This window comes from Chanodichthys erythropterus, chromosome 16 (assembly GCF_024489055.1).
Source record: "Chanodichthys erythropterus isolate Z2021 chromosome 16, ASM2448905v1, whole genome shotgun sequence".
Lineage (NCBI taxonomy): Eukaryota > Metazoa > Chordata > Actinopteri > Cypriniformes > Xenocyprididae > Chanodichthys > Chanodichthys erythropterus.
In genome coordinates, this window is record NC_090236.1 from 5341143 (window position 1) to 5363352 (window position 22210).

Genomic DNA, 22210 nt, shown 5'->3' on the forward strand with positions numbered 1-22210 from the left:
TTGACGCGGCACAGATATGGGTACACATGTATGCAGAAAACAGGTGAGGACGAAATGATAGAAGAAATTTTACACATCATATAGTTAAACGCTAGCTTGTGTTCATCAGCTGCTAAGAAAGTATCGCGATGCAGCGAACTGTGACTTTGGTTCCCACCAGTAAATCACTGACGGAATCTATTTGATACAAAGTAACAATCAGTTGTGATGAATCAAATAAAAATGGTTTTATAGCGTAATTAATATAACGGTATGCGTGATTGCTAGAAAATCTGGGTACCCTTAAACAACGTTAAAACTATAAATAATTTTGCAAGAAATATCTGCCTCGAAGGTTAGAAGGTCAGTTATTCATACATAAATCTAAAATTATTCTCGTTGTTCTGGCTAAAGCTGATTAAAAATAACTTATTGCCCCTAAACACAGTTATCTCGACATACACACACACACACATATATATATAATATATATATATATATATAGAGTCTCAAATTAAAGAAATGCTAGTTTGTTTTTGTTTTTTTTTCTAGCAGTGTTTTTGTACATTAGTTTAAAACACCGAGTTATTTATTTTTTGTTTATAGAAAATCTGGAATATTTTAAATAAAAAATTCAATATGTTATTGTACTAGCTATTGGGCTAACACGTTTGTCATTTTATTACAATATAAGTTAATGTATTTAAATTTACCTTTTATATACATTTGAGGAGAATTGACTTGATACACTAAAAACAAATAGCTCCAAAAACTAAAGTTAGTTCTGAGAAAAGCTGATATATTGTTCCAAATGTGTTTAGATTTATTGTGTCCAAACACTGTTTGACACCAGTGTGTATTGAATTGAGCAGCATTTGCTTCCTCTCTCTGTGTCTCAGATGGTGCAGTGGATGTGGAGATGGCGTGTTTGTCCTGTGGCTGTGAGCAGAGGTCATATGCCATTCTGCACCACACAAGAGCCCCATCAAGCAAATCCATCTCACACCAGTCAGGTCACCCACAGACCTGTGACCCAGCTCACCCTGTGCTCTTTGCTCGAGATGGGCTTCTCAGAAACTCAAGCCGAGGAGATGCATGAAGGTGCAATGAAGAGCCGTGGGAAACATGTTCCATCTGTTCTGACAGCACTGTTTATCCTGGGATTAAATCCGTCTAGTATCCTGAAAATAATGCAGAAGTGTCCAGAGGTATATTCACTGAAAGGTGCAGACTTACAGCAACGTGTCAATCATCTGAGGAAGATGGGATTGGTAGAAGGTGATGCATCTTCTTTGGTAGCAAATTACACTTTTGTTCAAAAGTTTGGGGTCAGTAAGATTTTTTTAGACATTAATGCTTTTATTTGCATGGATTTGCATTGTGTCACGCTTTCCTCAATGAATATGAAGTAGCACAACTGATTTCAACATTGATGATAAATGTTTCTTTAGCATAAAATCAGCATATAAGAATGATTTCTGAAGGATCATGTGACACTGAAGACTTGACTAATGATGTTTGAAATTAAAGGTGCTAAAGAGGATGTTTTGTTTTATACATTTTTGCAATATTACTTGAAACTGTCTTTACTAAGTGATAAAAGACTTTATTAGGTGCACTGAAAGGAATAAAATTAATATACATCATCTGTGCTCGAGGTAGGGCCTTAAAACATCAGCCAATCGTGTAAACGATTGGCCCTCTGGCTTGTCAATCACTGCCGTGACGTTCCTTGTGAGAGACGAGCGCGGCTGCGCTCTCCAGTAACTTTCCACACTCTGCAGGCGCCGCATGCAATGTTTTTATCAGGAGACAGGAGTAACAACTGCAGATTATGAGTTACCTGCGGTGAGTCCGACATAATGAATCCACTTACACGACACAGCGAATGCCGGTGGTAAACACTCCTGTTCCGATACTCGTGCACGAGTTTTGGGAGGCGTTCCCTCGAAAGGAGGGGGGGTTGTTCTTATGCATGCGCTCATTTCAAAAACTCAGTAACAGTCTTTGGTTTCTTAGTCGACGAAAAAATCCTCTTTATCACCTTTAAACTTTGCCATCACAGGAATAAACAAATTACATTATAAATAAATGGAAAACAATTACTTTAAATAGTAATAAGATTTAGCAATAATACCGTTTTATTGTATTTTGATCAAATAAAGGCAGCCTTGGTCAGCATAAGAGACTTCTTTCTAAAATTTTATCAAAATCTTACTGACCCCAGACTTATGTAAACAAATGATTGAAACATTATTTGGAAAATATTTAAAGAACTTTTTATAATAAACATTGCTGTTGTTTTTTTGCCTTTACTGAGATAGGACATTAATCAACAGGAAGCAAAGCGGGAGAGAGAGAGAGAGGGGGGGAGGGGGAGGGGGAGGGGGAGGGGGAGGGGGGGGCGGGATTAGGAAAGGTCCAAGAGCCAGGAATCAAAATGTGCAACTGCGCTACATGTCAGATATACATGTTTTTTGCCCATGAGGCTTTTTGACTCCGACTGTTCATGTTTTTTCCCCCCTCATTGCTAACTCTTTCCCTGCCAGCGTTTTTTTTTATTATTTTTTTTAAATAGCCTCTGCCAGTATTTTTAATAATTTTCTAGCTTCATCTGTTTTTTATCAACAGTTGAATGTGGGCAAGTTTTAAACATTTCGAACAAAAAGCTGAGAAAATCGCCTGTGTTTTGATCTGGAGATTCTGTACTGTTTTAGAAGATCTGTAATAGCACCCCTAACATATAACACTGAAAACGCGGAAAGCCGAAAAAGCGTTGTCTCGTAGCCTAAATGACGGAAAATTCCATCAATGGCGAGGAAGCGTTGTTTCATAGCCTCCATAGACCCCAGTTTGAAAGCCACTCTAGTTGAAATCTGTCTGAAATCTGTCCACAGGCAGTCTGCAGAGGATGATCAGTCACTACCCCAAGGTCATGGTCCTGCCAATCAAGAGGGTAAACATGGTGTCCCGATTGCTCAGGGAGAAATGCCTCTTCACCGTCCAACAGGTCACAGACATCCTCAGAGAATCACCTGAGGTTTTGGAGGAGGATTTGGCCCACCTGGAGTATAAATTTCAGGTACGTTTCAGCTGAACAAGTTTAAACCAGTCTTCTTCACTAAAAGTTTCCCTTGATTTTCAGGCTAAACTATCCTTGTAAATGGTTTTCTTATGACGTTTCACTGTTGTGCGAGCCATTGTGGGTCATTGAAGTTGGCATTTAGAGGTCATTGTTTGTTTTCAGTAGTTACAAACTGACTCAAAGCTTGTTTTTTTCCCCCGCAGTATGCATATTTCCGTATGGGTGTGCGGCAGGCAGAGATGGTGAAGGCGAAGCTGTTCAGGTTGTCTCTGTCTGAGCTGCGGTGTCGTCACTGTTTTCTGGAGCGGAGGGGACTGTACCAGACGCCCGACAAGAAGGGCCAAACACTCATCGCCAACCCCCCGCTCAAAGACGTCCTCTGCGTTTCTGAGGAAACCTACCTGACGCAAGTCGCCATGGCAACTGTAGAGGAGTTCCATGTTTTTCACAAACTGATGGCAAGAGAACAGGAGGAAGAAGGAAAGGAGGATGAGTACAGCAGTGATGAGGATGAGGAGTTAGGGGAGGATAAATATAATGACGGACAGCACAGGAGGAAGCATCTCTGGAACACTGGTTACAAGAAGGACAGGAAATGAGGGGTTTTGTATTAATGATTCAAAATGAATAAAAACTTTTTCATTCAGCAAATTTCCTCAGTGTTTTGTTTATTGGAGATACATTGCAGCAATCAGGTTTGCATATATATTATGCAAACTACTAGCATCATTTGTTTAAGGGCTGGTGGTCATGCCAACATTTTTGTATATTGTTTGTTTGTTTAACTCTCGATCTCATTTATTGCTTTATAAGCTTTTAGCTCCGGATATGAGGTGCATAATAGTGTCGAGGGACATTGAAGTAATAACGGTGTTAGTGTTAGTTTATCTGAACGGCCTGTCATGGGGAGGGTCAGCACAATTTACACCAAATGCTAAGTAACCATGGAGAGCTGAAAGAGTGTTAGTGCCGTGCGATCGTTTACGGATCTGTGCGCATCAGTGGAACGCCTGCTCTGATAACAAGGACAGAGTCGGGAGGTATTGATCTGGGGCGACATTAGTCTAATGGAGGTTTGGATGGAAGCAGAATTTACTGCACACGTGTATGTGTGGAACAGGTACGTGAGTCATTTTAACACAGTTAATCGATTGTTAGTCAATGCATCCATATTTCATTCTTCTTCTGTGGACTGTTTGTTGGTGAAACAGGGCTGAAACTAACAGAAGTGTTTTGTGGACCAGGAACTGTGTTGGAACTATGTGGCATGTCACAATGATACATGTCACAACAGTACAAGACACAATATTTGCATGGATTTGTTTTTGACATCATTTATGTGAAACTTGATGCATTTGGCATTTTGGTTGAGAATGTAAGATTAAACTAAGTTTATGAGGCGTTTCATACTGTTATCGCTATTAACTCTTTAATTTGTGTCTGAATGTTTTTATGAAATATGAACTCGCAAATTTTTTTAATGCAGTATTATCAAGAATATGATAGAAAAAACAATTATGTTTTTGTTCTAATTATAGGTATAGTGTTTTGACTATTTTTTTAATTCTCTGTTCATCGTTCAGGCCCAAATATTAGAGACTGGAATGTGTATTGGGAGAAAAAGTCGATAAATGCGTTATTTGAAGATTGATGCTTTGATAGGTTTAATTTATGTTTAATGATTTTATTGACTTCCCAAACTAAAACACTGAGACATTTCTCAAAATACACTACCGTTCAAAAGTTTGGGATCAGTACGATTTTAATGTTTTTAAAAGAAGTTTCATCTGCTCACCAAGGCTGCATATTTAATTAAAAATACAGTAAAAACAGTAATATTGTGAAATTTTATTACAATTTAAAATAAATGTTTTCAATTTGAATATATTTTACAAAGTAATTTATTCCTGTGATGCAAAGCTGAATTTTCAGCATCATTACTCCAGTCTTCAGTGTCACATGATCTTTTCATGATCATTCTAATATGATGATTTGCTGCTCAAGAAATATTTGTTATTATTATCAATGCTGAAAACAACTGTGTACTTTTTTTCAAGATTCCTTGATGAATAGAAAGTTAAAAAGAACAGCATTTATCTGAAATACAAAGCTTCTGTAACATTTTTCACTACTGTTCAAAAGTTTGGGGTCAGTAAGAATTTTTATTTTTATTTATTTTTTGTAAAGAAATTAATACTTTTATTCAGCAAGGATGCATTACATCAATCAAAAGTGACAGTAAATACATTTATAATGTTACAAAAGATTATATTTCAAATAAACACTGTTCTTTTGAACTTTCTTTTCATCAAAGAATCCTGAAAAAAAAATATTGTACACAAATATTTTGTACAGTTGTAAAAATTAAATGTTTCTTGAGCAGCAAATCAGCATTTTAGAATGATTTCTGAAGGAACATGTGACACTGAAGACTGCAGTAATGTTGAAAATTCAGCTTTGACATCACAAGAATAAATTACATTTTAAATTAAAGCTGCAAGCAGCGATGAAAGTGTCCTCGCACCTGTGCCACCACCCGGTGGCTTTAGGGAAACAGCACGGTGGGCAATATGCATTTAGTAGGCCTAAAAACGTCAGTCATTTGTATTTGCCACACTTCCTACTACCAGCTGGTGGCGATATGACTATAACTAAATTTTGGCATGTAGATGTGTTCAGGGCAGGGCTCTTCTCAAACATGTGAAGTTTGGGGCAGATCGGACATTGTATGCCTGAGTTATGATTCCTCTTTCATAGTGAAACATCAGACTTTGTCAGGGCGCCACGGACACGCCCTTCAATGAAAACTCAAGATCTTTGATATTTATCATTGCTAAGGTCTTAAGATTAGACTGACCATATATGATGTTGATCTGATTAAATCTCTACAAGGAGTTAATCACAGTGTTAAACATTTCATTTCCTGTTGCTCAGAGGTGGTGCTATGACTGTAACTAAATATATTGCCATGAAGATGTCTTCAGGCCAGGACTCTAATAAAACATGTGAAGATTGAGGCAGATCGGACATTGTTTGTCTGAGTTACAACTTCCTGTTTCATGTCGAAACATCAAACTTTGTCAGGCCGCCACTGGCACTGCCTCTAGATCTTCGCAATTTAACGTTGCAAAGGCCTTTAGATTAGACTGACCAAATAAAATGTTGATCTGATTAAAGCTCTAGGAGGAGTTCATTAAAGTACAACATCTGGAAATGGCAAAAACTGCACAAATTTTGCCGAGAATACTCAAAATATCTCACTTCCTGAACGGGTTTTCAGATTTTGCACCCAGGAACATTTTTGTAGGTATTGCTTGGGCTGTTACATCTGTCTACCAAATTTAATACTTGTACGTGAAACGTAGCACGAAGGGGCACTTAATTAAACTTTTATAGGTGGCACTATCGAGCCATTTTGCCAGACCTAATTCTGAAACCCATATCAGACATACTACGTCTGACGTGTGTGCACAGTTTCATGAGTTTTCGAGCATGTTTAGGCCCTCAAAAATGCGATTCATTTCGGAGAAGAATAATTGACTGAGCAATTAAATAAGGTCTTCAGACCATTGGTTCTCGGGCCCTAAATATTTTCAAATAGAACAGTTATTTTAAATTGTAATAATATTTTACAATATTACTGTTTTTTTTTTAATCAAATAAATAAAGCTTTGATGAGCATAAGAGACTTCTTTTAATAACATTAAAAATCTAACTGATCCCAAAATTATGAACAGCAGTGTATCATCTTTTATGTTCCAAAGGAAGAAATCCTACAGGTTTGGAACAACATGAGGATGAGTAAAAGTTGACAAGTTTTTAAAGTCCACAAGAAATTGATGATGTTCCTGTGTTGACTCATTTACTATTGAAACAGGAAATTTAGCCAGGACCTGTGGAAAAGATAGTTACTTTAAAAAAAAAAATTGCTAGTTGGTTGGATTTGATTGATTGTACTAATATTAGAAGGAGGGACAGTCGTATTTAGAACATTTGATTGGACATAAAAGGGTGCGTCATGAATATTTCTGCTGCTTTTCCTTCTGGTTTGAAAATAAAACTGAATTAGATTTTTTTTTTTGTTTTGTTTTTTTTAAGCCTTATCCTCATTTTACAGATCATAAGATGTGAAGGTGATGTACATATTTCTGTACTCATGGTTTGTCTGTTTTCTGTAGGTAGAGAAGCTGTATATGTGCTCCACCGTTCCAGTCTCAGCATACCGAGGCGCAATAGTTCTTCACCCCAAAGTTTTCTCTCAATAGTGTGGCATTGGACTCTAAATATGACCGAGTCTTTCATTAACATCTCTGTGGATTGGTACAACATAATGGAAAGCAAACACATGGATCTGTTCCTCATCCCCACGGTTCTGCTAACCTCTGTCACAATGCTGGTCAACCCCGTTCTGTCCCTCTGCATACTGTGCTTTCCTTCGCTACGTCAAGAGACCCGCTACCTGCTCCTCGCGAACACGCTCTTCGCCGACATGCTTTTCCTGACCGTGAACCTTGCGATGGTCTCCTGCAACTCTGTGGGACTGAAAATGCCCTACTCGCTGTGTAAGTTTATGATGGTGAGCATGGTGATGACGTACAGCTGCTCTGTGCTCACCGTCACACTGATGGTCGTCGACACGTATGTGGCTGTGCGTTGGCCTTTACGTTACAAAGATATTCTCCCACCATCTCGGGCCAAGAAGGTAATCATGAGCCTTTGGGTGATGGCTGCAGTGTGTCCAGTCTCTTTGCTAGTGATGTTTGAGGTGGTGATGGGAAGGAACCAGCAGAGCTGTCCATTGTGTTTGGTGTTAATTGCACTGCACTCATTGGAACAGAAAATGAAGGTTGGCGTTCATTTGTACTTCATCATTGCCGTCAGCCTCTGCACTGCTCTCATCGTGTACTGTTACATACATCTTTACATCATCACCAAGACTTCTGGAATATGGCGTAGTCGGTATTCCCGGGCGCGTATGACGCTTTTGGCACACACTCTGTTGCTCATGATGTATTTTGTACCTGCGTTGGTCTTTGCTGTCGAGCTGGCTCTTTTAAAGCGAGAAACCAAGGATGATTTGGGAGTGTGGATTGAGTTGGTGAATATGTGCGTACTGATGTTGTTGCCACGCTGTTGCACTCCTTACCTGTACATATTGCGCTATCGTGAGATTTACGAGACTGTCCAGCAGGTGTTGTGGAAGAAGAGACATCAGAGTCAGAGGAGTGCAGCCTAGAAGGGAGGACTTGAAGCTAGAGGAGAGCCATCCTCCAAAATAATTGTAACTGGTCCCTCTGTTTTTGGAGGATTCATTTGCAGAAGAGTGAATTTAAAGGAACACTCCATTTTTTTTGAAAATAGGCTCATTTTCCAACTCCCCTAGAGTTAAACAGTTGAGTCTTACCGTTTTTGAATCCATTCAGCCGATCTCCGGTTCTGGCGGTACCACTTTTAGCATAGCTTAGCATAGTTCATTAAATCTAATTAGACCATTAGCATCTTGCTCAAAAATGACCAAAGAGTTTCGATATTTTTCCTATTTAAAACTTGACTCTTCTGTAGTTACAGAAGTAGTTACATAGGAATGAGGTATAGTTCCTAGCCACATAAGCCTAGAAAATCGGCTGAATGGATTAGAAAACAGTCAAAACTCAACTGTTTAACTCTGTTTAACTGTTTAACTGAGTTGGAAAATGAGCCCAATTTAAAGGTGCCCTAGAATTAAAAATTGAATTTATCTTGGCATAGTTAAATAACAAGAGTTCAGTACATGGAAATGACATACAGTGAGTCTCAAACTCCATTGTTTCCTCCTTCTTATATAAATCTCATTTGTTTAAAAGACCTCAGAAGAACAGGCGAATTTCAACATAACACCGACTGTTACGAAACAGTCGGGGATCATTAATATGTACGCCCCCAAGATTTGCATATGCCAGCCCATGTTCAAAGGCATTACACAAGGGCAGCCAGTATTAACGTCTGGATCTGTGCACAGCTGAATCATCAGACTAGGCAAGCAAGAACAATAGCGAAAAATGGCAGATGGAGCAATAATAACTGACATGATCCATGATATCATGATATTTTTAGTGATATTTGTAAATTGTCTTTCTAAATGTTTCGATAGCATGTTGCTAATGTACTGTTAAATGTGGTTAAAGTTACTTACTGTACTCACTTAGACAAGAGGCATCGCTATTTTCATTTTTAAACACTTGCAGTCTGTATAATTCATAAACACAACTTTATTCTTTATAAATCTCTCCAACAGTGTAGCATTAGCCGTTAGCCACAGATCACAGCCTCAAATTCATTCAGAATCAAATGTAAACATCCAAATAAACACTGTACTTACGCAATTAGACATGCTGCATGACGAACACTTTGTAAAAATCCATTTTGAGAGTTATAATAGCTGTGTAAACTTTGTTTATGCTGTTCAAGGCAAGCGCGAGCACCGTGGGCGGGGAGCGTGAGCATTTAAAGGGCCAGCAGCCCTGAATCGGTGCATAGTTAATGATGCCCCAAAATAGGCAGTTAAAAAAATTAATTTAAAAAAATCTATGGGGTATTTTGAGCTGAAACTTCACAGACACATTCAGGGGATACCTTAGACTTATATTACATCTTGTAAAAAAACGTTCGATGGCACCTTTAAAAAAAAAAAAGTGGAGTGTTCCTTTTAAAGGGATATTTCACCCAAAAATGAAAATTATCCCATGATTTACTCACATGATTAACCCACATTCTAAAGACATAAAAAATGCATCCATCCGTAAAAAAAGTAATCCATATGGTTCCATGAGGTTAATAAAGGCCTTTTGAAGCAAAGGTATGTGTTTTTGTAAGAAAAATATCCATGTAAAAAACTTTATAAATTCAAATATACGAGCTTCCGGCAGAAGACCGTACGCATATTGCGCACATCAATTTGGGCGGAAGAGCAACCTTTGACCTGAACACAATGACGAACGTGGAGGTGAAGAGGAGAGAGCAAAACAAAACACTGGTCACAAATTAGAAGTCTAAAATGAGAAATTTTAAAGAGAAATTTCTGAGGATTTTGATATAAGAGAAGAGGAGCTTGAGTTTGTTGCCCACCCGTATTTGTTTGAACCACAAGAGACGTCTAAGATTACATCCTGCTTCAAACATCGCGTCAGAGGATTTCTCATTTGATTTCTCAACTTGAAGTTCGTTTACTGGAAGTTCGTTATTTGAATTTATAAAGTTTTATATATGGATATTTTTCTTACAAAAACACATCCCTTTGCTTCAAAAGGCCTTTATTAACCCCCTGGAGCTGTATGGATTACTATGGATGCATTTCTTTCTGTCTTCAGAATGTGGGTTATCATTCACAACCATTATAAACCTTAGAGGACTAAGGATATTTTTAAATATATCTCGGATTGTGTTCATCTAAAAGAATATTGTCATATAAATTTAGTATGGCTTGAGGGTGAGTAAATCATGGGACAATTTTTATTTTTGGGTGAACTATCCCTTTAATTCACTCATGAGCAAGAAGGAGATCTCAAAAGAAACATTTTAATATTTAGTACTTATAATCTATTAAAGCATTTTAACAGTTAACATGAAAGTATATTACGTATATTTAAATCTTTTTTATATTTTCATTTTTAAACTAACGATTGAATGGTATGTGCAATATTATGTGTATGTGTAATATTTCTAAATTTTAGAAATTTTGCACAAAGAAAATAAAGCCTGTTTTAAAAAGTAACATATATTCAGAATGACATTACATTAAATTTCCCCAAATTCTCATTGTCATTATGAAGATCGTCCTGTATATCCACACAGAATAATCTTCATAACAACAATAAGATTTTTTTTTTTTTTTTTGCATTTCCTTCTCATATATTGAAAACATGGTAATAATAAATTTCTTCATGCAAAATATAATTCTTTTTTAAAGAACATTTCTTAACAATTTTCTGTGAGATTCCCCCAGCTATATACTGTATGTTGTTATTCATGACCGCAATATTGATTCATACTCGTTTTTGAGTGCTGTTTTGTTCTCCTGGTAAGATAAATAAATTTACATTTCAGAATTTTTATATGATTGTGTCTTTTTCTCCAATTTCTCCAAGTGTTCAATGTTTAACCCGTGTGGCACTTAGTCCTCTAAGTTAAACAATCAATCAGTCCAGAAATAACACTGTAAATGTTACGCAATAGTTCTGATTCTCGGAAGACATATCAATATTTATGCCTTGGTGCAAAACCCCAGAGTGTCATTCTGATCCTTTTAGCTGTGAAGTGATATTTACCTGTTTCTCTATCTCCACGGAAACCATCTAGAAGCGTGTCTGTGACAAATCCACATCTGTCCCCTAAATCACTTACCACAGTCTGCGGGAAGAGGAAAGCTGAGACACATTTACCTGTCCTTCGCTCTTTTTGCCCTGGATTGGACGCACAAACACGCGCCAAGAGATGAAAACTCTGATGGAGGGAAAGTCTGAGCTTTTCTACCTAGCTGCAGAAGACCTTTTTTTATCTCTGCTTTGTTCATTTGGCAATTGGTACAACAAGTCTGGTCGAGCTGAGATTCACAGACGTTCCTCCAATTTTTCAAACTCCTCTGAAAGCCAAGCGGAGATGTTTGCGCACGAGTGGCATGGATTCATCCCTCCCTGCCACATGAAAGTGATTCAGATGTGCCCCATTTTGGCCTTCCTGGCCATTTTGCTGACCACTCCGGTTCTTCTAGTACGTATCATGTCCCGCGTCGATCTGCGGCAGCAGACGCGATACCTCCTCCTGGCCAATCTTCTCTTCAGCGACCTACTCTTTGTTTGCATGAATATCCTGAGTGCCTGCATCAATTTAGCTGGTGTGCTGATGACAGAGTGGCCGTGTGCCGTGCTGCTCTTCTTATCTGCGGTACTATACAGTTCTGGCGTACTAAGTATTACAGCAATGGTGCTGGATACCTGCTTTGCTGTGTTATCACCTCTTCGCTACCTGGCAGTGTGGCCTGTGTCACGAACCTACGGAGCGGTCGCTGCCATCTGGGCCGTCTCAATCTTTATCCCCGCGGCAGCTATTGGCATGTTTTTGTGGTACCATAGTACGGGTCCCTGCGCCCTCCACATCTGCTCCCTGCCTTTGCTCATGGTCTTGACTGTAAGCCACTTTCGCCCACTCCATGTCTCCATGCTGCTGACGGTCACCAGTATTCTTCTCATCCTTCTCCTGGTGTTGTCCGGTTACCTCATCCTCTACTTTTGTACGCGTAGCTCGGGCGTGTGGAAGGGCCAGGCCTCGTCCCGTGCTAAAGGAACATTTTTCATCCATTATCTTCACCTGTTCCTGGCTTTCTGTCCCCTGCTGGTTTTGATGATTGAGCTGATGCTTTGCCACAATAGTGAGACTCTGGACCTCAGAGCAAACCTGTGGATGTCCCTGGTGGTGTGTAACATCTTACTTATCCTGCCCAAAGCCTTAGCTCCGTACCTGTACGGGCTCCGCTATAGAGAACTGTGCGGTGTGCTGTTCCAGTTCTTTCGGCTGAATAGGCCAAGAACTATCACACCTGTACTATAAGGATGCTTATTTGAACCTGTGAAAAAGACTCTTTCAGTTAAAACCTTACATTTGCTAGTTCTAATTATGCTCAACTGTGGTTTTGTTCGCAGGGGGAAAGTAATAATATGATATATGTCAGAAAAATATGTGAGAATAATCAAATAGTTATAGTAATTAAGGCATTTATTATGGTGTTATGTATTTACTTATGATATTTACAATGTATTTTGGTACTAAAACTTTTTATTTCTAGCCTATCAATAAAAAACTTCTAAGTCATTTTCCCAGCCTTTACATGCTTTGTTCAGAGTCAGAAGCAGAGTCCTACACATACATACTTCATATGAAGATATAACTTATCGATATCATTACTACTAGAAAAGAAACCCTATCATAAATTACTTTTGTACAAATAGTGTAAGAGGCTTTGAAAATCGCAAATTTTATTTCATTTTTGATCACAGCTGAGGCTAAATCCAAGTAATTTCATTGCAGTGACTGTTGTAGTTTGACTATGTGAACATTTTGTAAGGCCGACAAACAGAGCACCTTATGTTAAAATAGTTATTATACGTCTGGGTTATTTGAAATGTTACTGAAAATAAGTAAATAAAACTTACCAGGGAAGTTTAAATGATAGTGCTCTCTCTTCTTAAAGACGAGTTCGTCCGATTAAAAGTAACTTTACAAATGTCACTGTTGCTGCAAAATTAGATTCTTATGTTAATGTTCTAGTGGAAAGTTGACCCAAAAATACCTATTATTCCCTATTATTGTAATATGTATAATATATTATTGTAATATAATGTGTGTCTGTCTGTGGGACTGTGTTATCCAATCTGTCAGAAAATAATGCGCGCGAAACATCACCACAATAAATAAAATGACCACAAGATGGCGGCATTGACGCATTTTTAAAATAAGGATGACTTCTTGTAGTTTTATGCTGGCGAGTTTTTCTCTATAACTTTTTTTATACTAAATAAAATAGTTTTAATAATATTCCTATAATTATTTGCATATATCGCAATTTATATCATTTATAGAATATTCCTATAATAATTTGCATATTTCGAAACGTTTATCATCACTTAGATCAAGTTTCTAGTCATGCGTCACTGTTTTTCCCGTTTCCCAGCCTGTCCAGAGAACTACCTGTTTTGTTTGTTTTGAATCATGTCGGCTCTCTAAAACAGCATCAATATCAACACCAGCCTTTTAATGTACAAAAACAAATGTGAAATATTAAAGGATACATGACTTTTTCTAATCTTTTTTTTTTTTTTTTTTTTTTTTTTTTGTAAAAAAATAACATTATGGGCTTTGCTATAGTTGAAAAGGCGATTATATTTTGCCGTGACAACAATATGTCAAACTGTCTTCGTTTTTGTTTTCAAACAACGGCCAGCCACATGGAAAGTCTCCCGCACGGATTTCTGGGATATGATGTTCTTTTGCTGGTTTGAAGGACTGGTGATATGTCAACATAACTACATTTCCCTAAGAACCCCCTGCAGAACAGCTGACAGAAGAGAAGCCCAAAAGCTGTGTGTACGTTCTTTGTGCCAAAACAACACGCAGAGAGCCAGTATGAGACGGACGTTAACAAAGAAATCTTCACAGTGACAGCACAAGTGCTCACGCTTATGGATCTACTTTTCAGAAACAAACCGGATTTGTTTGATCGTATTTACTTTTAGGGATCTTTACTTTTTGCTGTTGTTTTTGATGTTCTCCAAAAAGTTGGTCTCCTGGAGATAAGGTGAGACAAATAATACTGAATAACTTTTCTGAACAACTTTAATGATTGAGATCAGCATGTCAGTGTAACGCAATATGATGAATGCGTTAATACTTTATTTTTAAAGATAAAGTATCACATATTCTGCGTCACGGTTGGTTGGTTGGTTAGTTATGGCGCATGAACAAACAATGATTTTATCATATATATATATATATATATATATATATATATATATATATATATATATATATATATATAGCACACACACATATGCAGATTCTGAATAAATATACAGCCTACAGAACATATATATATTATATATAATGTATTTACGCTAATTGTTTTTGTTCTGTAGGCTGTATATTTATTCAGAATCTGCATATGTGTGTGTGCATATATATATATATATATATATATATATATATATATATATATATATATATATATAATAAAAAAAAACACTAAAAAAACAAATACTGTGAAATATTATTACAATTTAGTTTTCTATTTGAATATATTTCACAAAGTAATTTATTCCTGTGATGCAAAGCTGAATTTTCAGCATCATTACTCCAGTCTTCAGTGTCACATGATCCTTCAGAAATCATTCTAATATGATGATCTGCTGCTCAAGAAACATTTAATGTGTACAATTGTACAAAATATTTGTGTACAATATTTTTTTTCAGGATTATTTGATGAATAGAAAGTCCAAAAGAACAGTGTTTATTTGAAATCTAATCTTTTGTAACATTATAAATGTCTTTACTGTCACTTTTGATTGATTTAATGCATCCTTGCTGAATAAAAGTATTCATTTCTTTAATTTCTTTAAAAAAAAATAAAAATAAAAATTCTTACTGACCCCAAACTTTTGAACGGTAGTGTTTAATGCTACAGAAGCTTTGTATTTCAGATAAATGCTGTTCTTTTGAACTTTCTATTCATCAAGGAATCCTGAAAAAAAAGTACACAACTGTTTTCAACATTGAAAATAATCATAAATGTTTATTGAGCAGCAAATCAGCATATTAGAATGATTTCTGAAGGATCATGTGACACTGAAGACTGGAGTAATGATGCTGAAAATTCAGCTTTGCATCACAGGAATAAATTACTTTGTCAAATATATTTAAATAGTACACAGTTATTTTAAATTGTAATAATATTTCACAATATTACTGTTTTTTACTGTATTTTTAATTAAATAAATGTAGCCTTGGTGAGCAGACGAAACTTCTTTTAAAAACATTAAAAATCTTAGTTGTTCCAAACTTTTGGACTGTACTGTATGTATATATATGCATATATACGCTATTTGTTTTTTGTTCTGCAGGCTATAGATTTATTCAGAATCTGCATGAAAATGTTTAGCCTGCTGGAAAGACCATGGCAGACCATCTTGGACAAGCAACAAATGGATGGTTAATTGGAACATAATGTCTGGTCGACTAGCTTGTACCCAGCCTAGACCAGCTAATGGCCACTTTAGACCATCTAGAACCCAACTGCTGTCATCTTAGGCTGGATTTTCCAGCAGGCTAAAAGGTGGTCTCTCCAAACACTTAGTGATCCTTTCTCTGTGGTTTAAAGCATTTTATAGAGTAGAAATCACACATAATTGATCTCATTTCTATGAGGCCATCGTTTCAATGAGGCCATCATTTCAGTCCACATGGGGCATGTTCAGCTGTGGGGTAAATATTGAGCAACCATCCATGTTCCTTTATTTCTACTTCCACAACAAAACAAACCTGAGTGACTTTAAAATAAGATTGCGCAAACTCTCTCTCTCTCTCTCTCTCTCTCTCTCTCTCTCTCTCTCTCTCTCTATCTCTCAGCCACAAAGGATCAGTGTTCCTTTTATATCAGTGCTATATTGCCTTGAGGAATGGATTCTGTTTTTTTCTTTTTTTCTGGTCACGTCTTGACGTATTTCAGTGTGCTCTAGTAACCTTCGCAGATATTTATGAGCTCAATGCCTTTGTTATCTGTGATAATTGTGCATTAGTTTGCTTTTCGGCCTTAAACACATTTGTATTTTTTATATGTTGTCATGACCCTTGTCACAGATATTATAACACTTATAATACACATGTAATTATAATAACACTTAAGTTAACAATTTACTTTAAAAATAATGCTTAATTAATAATTAATGACTTGCTTTGGTAACAAAAGCTCTGCTTCATTAAAGTCAATATGACATCAAAATGAATGGTTTTTAGTTTTCTATAAAAATCTAATATCTTTTTCCCCTGGAATGTCACCTAGGCCACTCAGGTGGGGAACATAATGTCAATGTAATGACAAAACTATTGGTGTAAGTACTTTCTATAATCCTTGCTTGATGATGTTAATGTAATAAAGGTTATGGCTATATTAACAAATGATTGAATAAATAATTTTTACTATTGAAATGCTCTTGAGCATGAACTTGACCTTTAGCCTCTGCATCAGGGTCAAAAAGCCACCTTGAAAGTGTGAGTCGGGCCACATTCTGTATGAAATGAATAATACAAGAGGTCAATAATATATGGCTGCAATAGTTTCCTGCACAGTAAGTTATAACAAAGACAATAGAATAACACAAGACGCGTCACTCGTATTGTTTTGAATGGGAGAAAGTGCAACGCGCAATATAGCGGAATGCTTCCCGCCTTCTAAATAAGAGCTAACCGCCGATTGGTAAAGTCATTGTGTCAATGCAGAAGCTCCAGTTCCTATAGAAACAGTCAGATGTGCGCTTCTTCCTATAGAGACGTGCATTTTGGACTATGCACGTTTGCTTGATCCAGTCTGAAAAAATACCGTTTTTTTTTTTTGTCATGATTTGAGCGTTTAGTAACAAAATTTATGAGACCGTTGTTGTCAGATTTCATTGGTGATTTCAAATATGAAATTTAATCGAAAGCTTGGCAAACAGCTTTGGAGAATTTGATGTTTCCCCATTCAAAGAGATAGGAGCTGCGCTTGAATGCTCGAGGCATTTCAAAGATGGCCACCAAGTGAAATGACTTGTCTTAAAGGGACTTTGTTATAACAAACACATCTTATAATGGTAAATCCAAAGACCTGTTAAGTGGTAGTTCTAATCTCAAGTAGATGGACCTCAGTTGGACTGAATACCACTTAAAGGGTTAACTCACCCAAAAATGAAATTCTGTCATTAATTAGTCACCCTCGCTTCAAAACCGTAAGATTTTTGTAACACTAATTAAGATATTTTTGATGAAATCTGTGAGCTATCTGGCCTCCAATTGACTGCAATGCAATTACCATTTTTTAAGCTGCAGTCCGCAACTTTTTTTGGTTAAAAATGATCCAAAATCAACTTTTGAACAAGTACATAACCACCCAGTGTTCAAAACGATCTAATTATCTTGTAATAATGTTTTATTATAAGAATGAACTGGCGGATTTCCGCGGGAAATTCAAGCATGCAGCAGTTCCTCTGTGCGTCATTACGTCACGTCCGTAAACAGAAAGGAGTCCCGTTGAGAGGCTCAGTTAAATATTGTGAGGAAGCGCCGGTAGCGGCACGTTTATAGCCTTTTCTCACAGCACCTGAAATAATTAAACTTATCATTTTTATGGTGGATTGTAATCCAGAAAGGTCCAAATGACAATCATCAGTGACAACTGGAGATTCACCCATAGTCAAAAAGCAAAAGTCTTCGGACTGTGGAGTGGATACAGAAATTGAAATCTACAGGTAACGCTAATACACACTAAATACACAGTCACGCAATGCTGAAGCAGTGCAATGATATTACGCAGCGCCGTGAGCCCCTGCTTGCACAGGGAACGTGCCTTGCAACCATGGAGACGTTTGTGAGAGACGCTGAGTAATATCATTGCACTGCTGCAGCCATGATACGGCAGCAAAGTTCCTTGATTATTACGCCGGAAAGAGAGTATAGTTCCTAGCCATATCAGCCTAGAAAATCGCAACTTTTCATTTTCTGTCGGTCTTAGTACACGATTTAACTACAGAAGAGTCAAGTTTTAAATAGGAAAAATATCGAAACTCTTTGGTCATTTTTAAGTGCGATGCTAACGGTCTAATCAGATTCAATGAACTATGCTAAGCTTTGCTAAAAGTGGTACCGCCAGAACCGGAGATCGGCTCAATGGATTCGAAAACGGTAAAACTCAACTGTTTAACTCTAGGGGAGTTGGAAAATGAGCCTATTTTCAAAAAAAGTGGAGTGTTCCTTTAACAATTTGAGAACAATATAAAAGTAATAATAATTTGCACGGTTTGGCATGATCCAAGCTGAGCGATCGTTAGATTTAATCATCATTGCAGCGTGATTTATTTTAGGCCTAATGCTTTTTTCCTCATTTGGTCAAAACAAAAGTGGCAGAAATGTTACTTGCTTGTTCAGATGATATTTTCCAGTGAAAATTCTTATATTGGTCATACTTTCAAGACGTAGAATCTGACAGCAAACATTAGATTCATCCGCGCTGACGAGCTGTACCGATGCACAACGCACGTACAGATAACTGTTCCGCATATGACTGCAATCGCATGTTTCAAACAGAGATGGCGACAAAGAGGAAAAACTGCGGACAGCAGCTTTAAGGCCCATAAATGTAGTAAAGACATCGTTAAAATAGTCCACGTGACTCCAGTGATTTAACCTTAATGTTATGAAGCAACGAGAATATTTTTTGTGTGCAAAAAACAAAGAAAAATAATGACTTAATTCAACAATTTCTTCTCTTCCCTGTCAGTCTCCTACACTGTTTACATTGTATAGACAGTGCAGCGCTTTGAGATGTTGTTGTTATGCAGCTGCTAAAGTGTTTTGAGTGGGTGTTAGTGTGGCAGTTGATATTCTTGGCGATACGTCAGCTGCGTAGGAGAATGATGGAAGAGAAGAAATTCTTCAATAAAGTCATTATTTTTGTTAGTTTTTTGTTAGTATTCTTGTCGCTTCATAACATTAAGGTTGAACCACTGTAATCACATGGACTATTTTAACGATGTCTTTACTACCTTTCTGGGCCTTGAAAGTGGTAATTGTGTTAGCTCACAGATTTAATTGAAAATATCTTCATTTGTGTTCTGAAGATGAACGAAGGTCTTACGGGTTTTGAGTGACATGAGGGTGAGTAATTAATGACAGAATTTTCATTTTTGGGTGAACTAAACCTTTAAAGTGTTTGTTGATTGTAACTGCTCTTCCTCCACAGGTGTTGATGTTCGCTGATCATTTTCCTGCAGGCATCGATTGTGACTGTTAGTTGGTGAAGGGCTCCTGGCAGATATAGTCATGGTGCTCATTTTGGATCGCCGTCTGAATCATGAGAACTCTGGAGGCGTGCCTGAACCGCCAGCGATCAAGCGTAAAGTCTTTGAGATGGAGTCTAAGACCCTGAGCGAGGCGTTTAACTTCTCTTCCGGATCCTCTCACTCCGAGAGCGTCCTCCAGGTCTTCAACGAGTTCCGCGACAGCCGCCTCTTCACGGACGTGATCATCAGTGTCCAGGGGCGCGAGTTCCCCTGTCACCGTGCCGTGCTGTCGGCCTGCAGCAGCTACTTCCGTGCCATGTTCTGCAATGACCACCGGGAGAGCCGCGAGATGCTGGTGGAGATCAACGGCATCCAGGCGGACGCTATGGACACGTTTCTGCAGTACGTTTACACCAGCCATGCCCTCATCACCACACAAAACGTCCAGTTCGTCTTCGAGACCGCCAGCCTCTTTCAGATCGCCACTCTGAGGGATGCTTGCGCAAAATTCCTGGAGGAGCAGCTGGACCCCTGCAACTGCCTCGGCATCCAGCGCTTCGCAGATGCTCACTCCCTCAAACAGCTGGCCAGTCGTTGCCGTTGTTTCGCCTTGCTGAATTTTCCAGAGGTGGCGCAGCATGAGGAGTTTCTAGACCTCCACAAGGACGAGCTGGAGGAATACTTGGCTAGCGATGAACTGTCCATTGGCAGGGAGGAGGTGGTGTTTGAGGCGGTGATGCATTGGGTCTACCACAGCATAGAGTATCGCAGGCCCATGCTGAAAGATCTGCTGCAACATGTCCGACTGCCTCTGCTGCACCCAAACTATTTTGTACAGACGGTGAGTGAGTGGACAGGTGAAGCTCTTTTTTTAGTTCAACAAATCCAAAAATGCTCTGCTTAGATGTTTATAGAATGCAGCAGTGATGGTGTATTTTTGTAGGCCAACCTGGAAGCTAGCATCACCCTGGTTCTCTCGACAAAAACCCAATAGAATTTTTTTTTTTTTTGTCCCTGACCTCTGCAGACCCATTTAGACACTTTTTAGAAACTGCCTTTTTCAAGACAAGTAAAAGGTTTTAAAGAGGGTATTAGTCTCTTAGAGGGTATATATTTTAAGTTACAGAATAAAAATAGTGCTGTCAAAATTAGAGCATTAAAGGTGCAATATGTAAGAATTTTACAGTAAAATATATTAAAAAAAAACACTAGGCCAGTGTTATATATTTTGTTCACTTGAGTACTTACAACATCCCAAATGTTTGCAACTATTTGTAAATCGTGAGAAAATTGAAATTTTTTAACCAAGGCTCTGGGACGTGTGAGGAGTCGCCTGTCAATGGCGTCATACCCGCGTTACCCTCGGTTTCTGGTTTTATTTTGTAGAAACCATGGAAACACCAAAGACGCTTTAATATTTACATGTTTTAATAGACAAGGGAACAACTGTTTTGATATATTTATATTTTCTCCATCATACAATACGTTTTAAAATTAATTGCATGCCATTTATCAACACAAGCCATCCATATTCTAAAATCTATCCAGCTTACTGCAGTGTGCAACAGTGTCTCACAGCAGCCACCGAGCGAACACACAGAGTAACATTATAACATAATTTTCAACACTCTCAAATGTATCTAATATTATAAACAGCGCTGCGTTACCTCTTACTCATGACCGGAAAAGCGGAAGCGGCGGCAGCGACTGTGTCATAATAAAAGTTCCGCTGCTCGTGAGGCGTGTTGCACAGTCGCTCCAGTGACCTCGTTCAGCTCCCACAACACTCGGTCATGCTGTGCTTCATACTACAATAACGTTAATAATTGCATCCATGAACATGATTTCTTCCTGAGTCTTATCCCAATTATTTCTGTGATGTGAAGACCACAAGTCCCAAGATTCCGCACTCAAACTTGGCATCATCAAGCTATACCTTTGTTTTTAATAGGCCTCTAGCGACCTCTAGCGGTCAAAACATATTACACATTGCAGCTTTAACGCACGTGATGAATTTTTTTAGTTTAATGCGTTGTTTAATAAATGTTTAACGCAGCATGTTTTTTTTTTTTTTTCATCATAATTTGGCTAGCGTTACATTGATCATTATATGATCATGCTCTTATTCATGCAAATGCTTTTAAACCATTCAAGCACCAAAAGACAAACAAGAACGTGCTGTGTCTTTGTGACACACACGACTCGTGTACACAGAAAGATACGCGCTAGTACTGAGCAGCAGGTCTTAAAGTCACAGAAGCCTTGATTCAACTTCATTCTTTATAAATCTCTCCAACAGTGTGTAATGTTAGCTTTAGCCACGGAGCACCATCAAACTCATTCAGAATCAAATGTAAACATCCAAATAAATACTATACTCACATGATCCAATCCATGCAAGCATCATGCATGACGAACATCTTGTAAAGATCCATTTGAGGGTTATATTAGCTGTGTGAATTTTATGCACTGTATAACTGCACTTATAGTCGAGAGCTCAGGAGGGCAGGGAGCGAGAGATTTAAAGGGGCCACAGCCTGAATCGGTGCATAGTTAATGATGCCCCAAAATAGGCAGTGAAACTTTACAGATA

At 37.9% G+C, this 22210-nt stretch overlaps 4 protein-coding genes across 5 annotated transcripts in view; all 4 read left to right on the plus strand.

Moving 5' to 3' along the window:
* The first annotated feature begins 4 nt into the window (after positions 1-4).
* mterf4 (mitochondrial transcription termination factor 4) lies at positions 5-3663 on the plus strand. The gene is made up of 4 exons (XM_067363612.1): positions 5-43; positions 879-1257; positions 2877-3061; positions 3268-3663. Exons 1-4 carry the CDS (start codon positions 17-19, stop codon positions 3661-3663), a joined length of 987 nt encoding a protein of 328 aa, XP_067219713.1. The 5' UTR covers positions 5-16.
* A 3686-nt stretch (positions 3664-7349) lies between these two features.
* LOC137003136 (probable G-protein coupled receptor 148) lies at positions 7350-8300 on the plus strand. The gene has a single exon (XM_067363177.1). It carries the CDS (start codon positions 7350-7352, stop codon positions 8298-8300), a length of 951 nt encoding a protein of 316 aa, XP_067219278.1.
* Positions 8301-11533: 3233 nt separating this feature from the next.
* Positions 11534-12646, plus strand: LOC137002573 (probable G-protein coupled receptor 148). Its single transcript, XM_067362311.1, has one exon. The coding sequence runs from the start codon at positions 11534-11536 to the stop codon at positions 12644-12646; it is 1113 nt and encodes a 370-aa protein (XP_067218412.1).
* Positions 12647-14174: 1528 nt separating this feature from the next.
* Positions 14175-22210, plus strand: part of klhl24a (kelch-like family member 24a) — a 35425-nt gene continuing 27389 nt past the window's right edge. Inside the window, exons 1-3 of one of the 2 annotated variants that reach the window (XM_067364186.1) lie at positions 14175-14390; positions 16647-16695; positions 19578-20458. In XM_067364186.1, the coding sequence (XP_067220287.1) occupies positions 19658-20458 (801 nt within the window). In that variant the 5' untranslated portion in view covers positions 14175-14390; positions 16647-16695; positions 19578-19657. The remainder of the gene's footprint in view (positions 14391-16646; positions 16696-19577; positions 20459-22210) is intronic. The other variant, XM_067364185.1, reaches the window with a different exon arrangement.

Excerpts from the sequence above, each read along its gene's own strand:
- mterf4 (XM_067363612.1), top strand. The coding sequence starts at position 17 with ATGGGTACACATGTATGCAGAAAACAG. Across the intron at positions 44-878 it reads CACATGTATGCAGAAAACAG|ATGGTGCAGTGGATGTGGAG; the intron begins GTGAGGACGAAA and ends TCTGTGTCTCAG. Across the intron at positions 1,258-2,876 it reads GAAGATGGGATTGGTAGAAG|GCAGTCTGCAGAGGATGATC; the intron begins GTGATGCATCTT and ends ATCTGTCCACAG.
- LOC137003136 (XM_067363177.1), top strand. The coding sequence starts at position 7,350 with ATGACCGAGTCTTTCATTAACATCTCTGTGGATTGGTACAACATAATG.
- LOC137002573 (XM_067362311.1), top strand. The coding sequence starts at position 11,534 with ATGAAAACTCTGATGGAGGGAAAGTCTGAGCTTTTCTACCTAGCTGCA.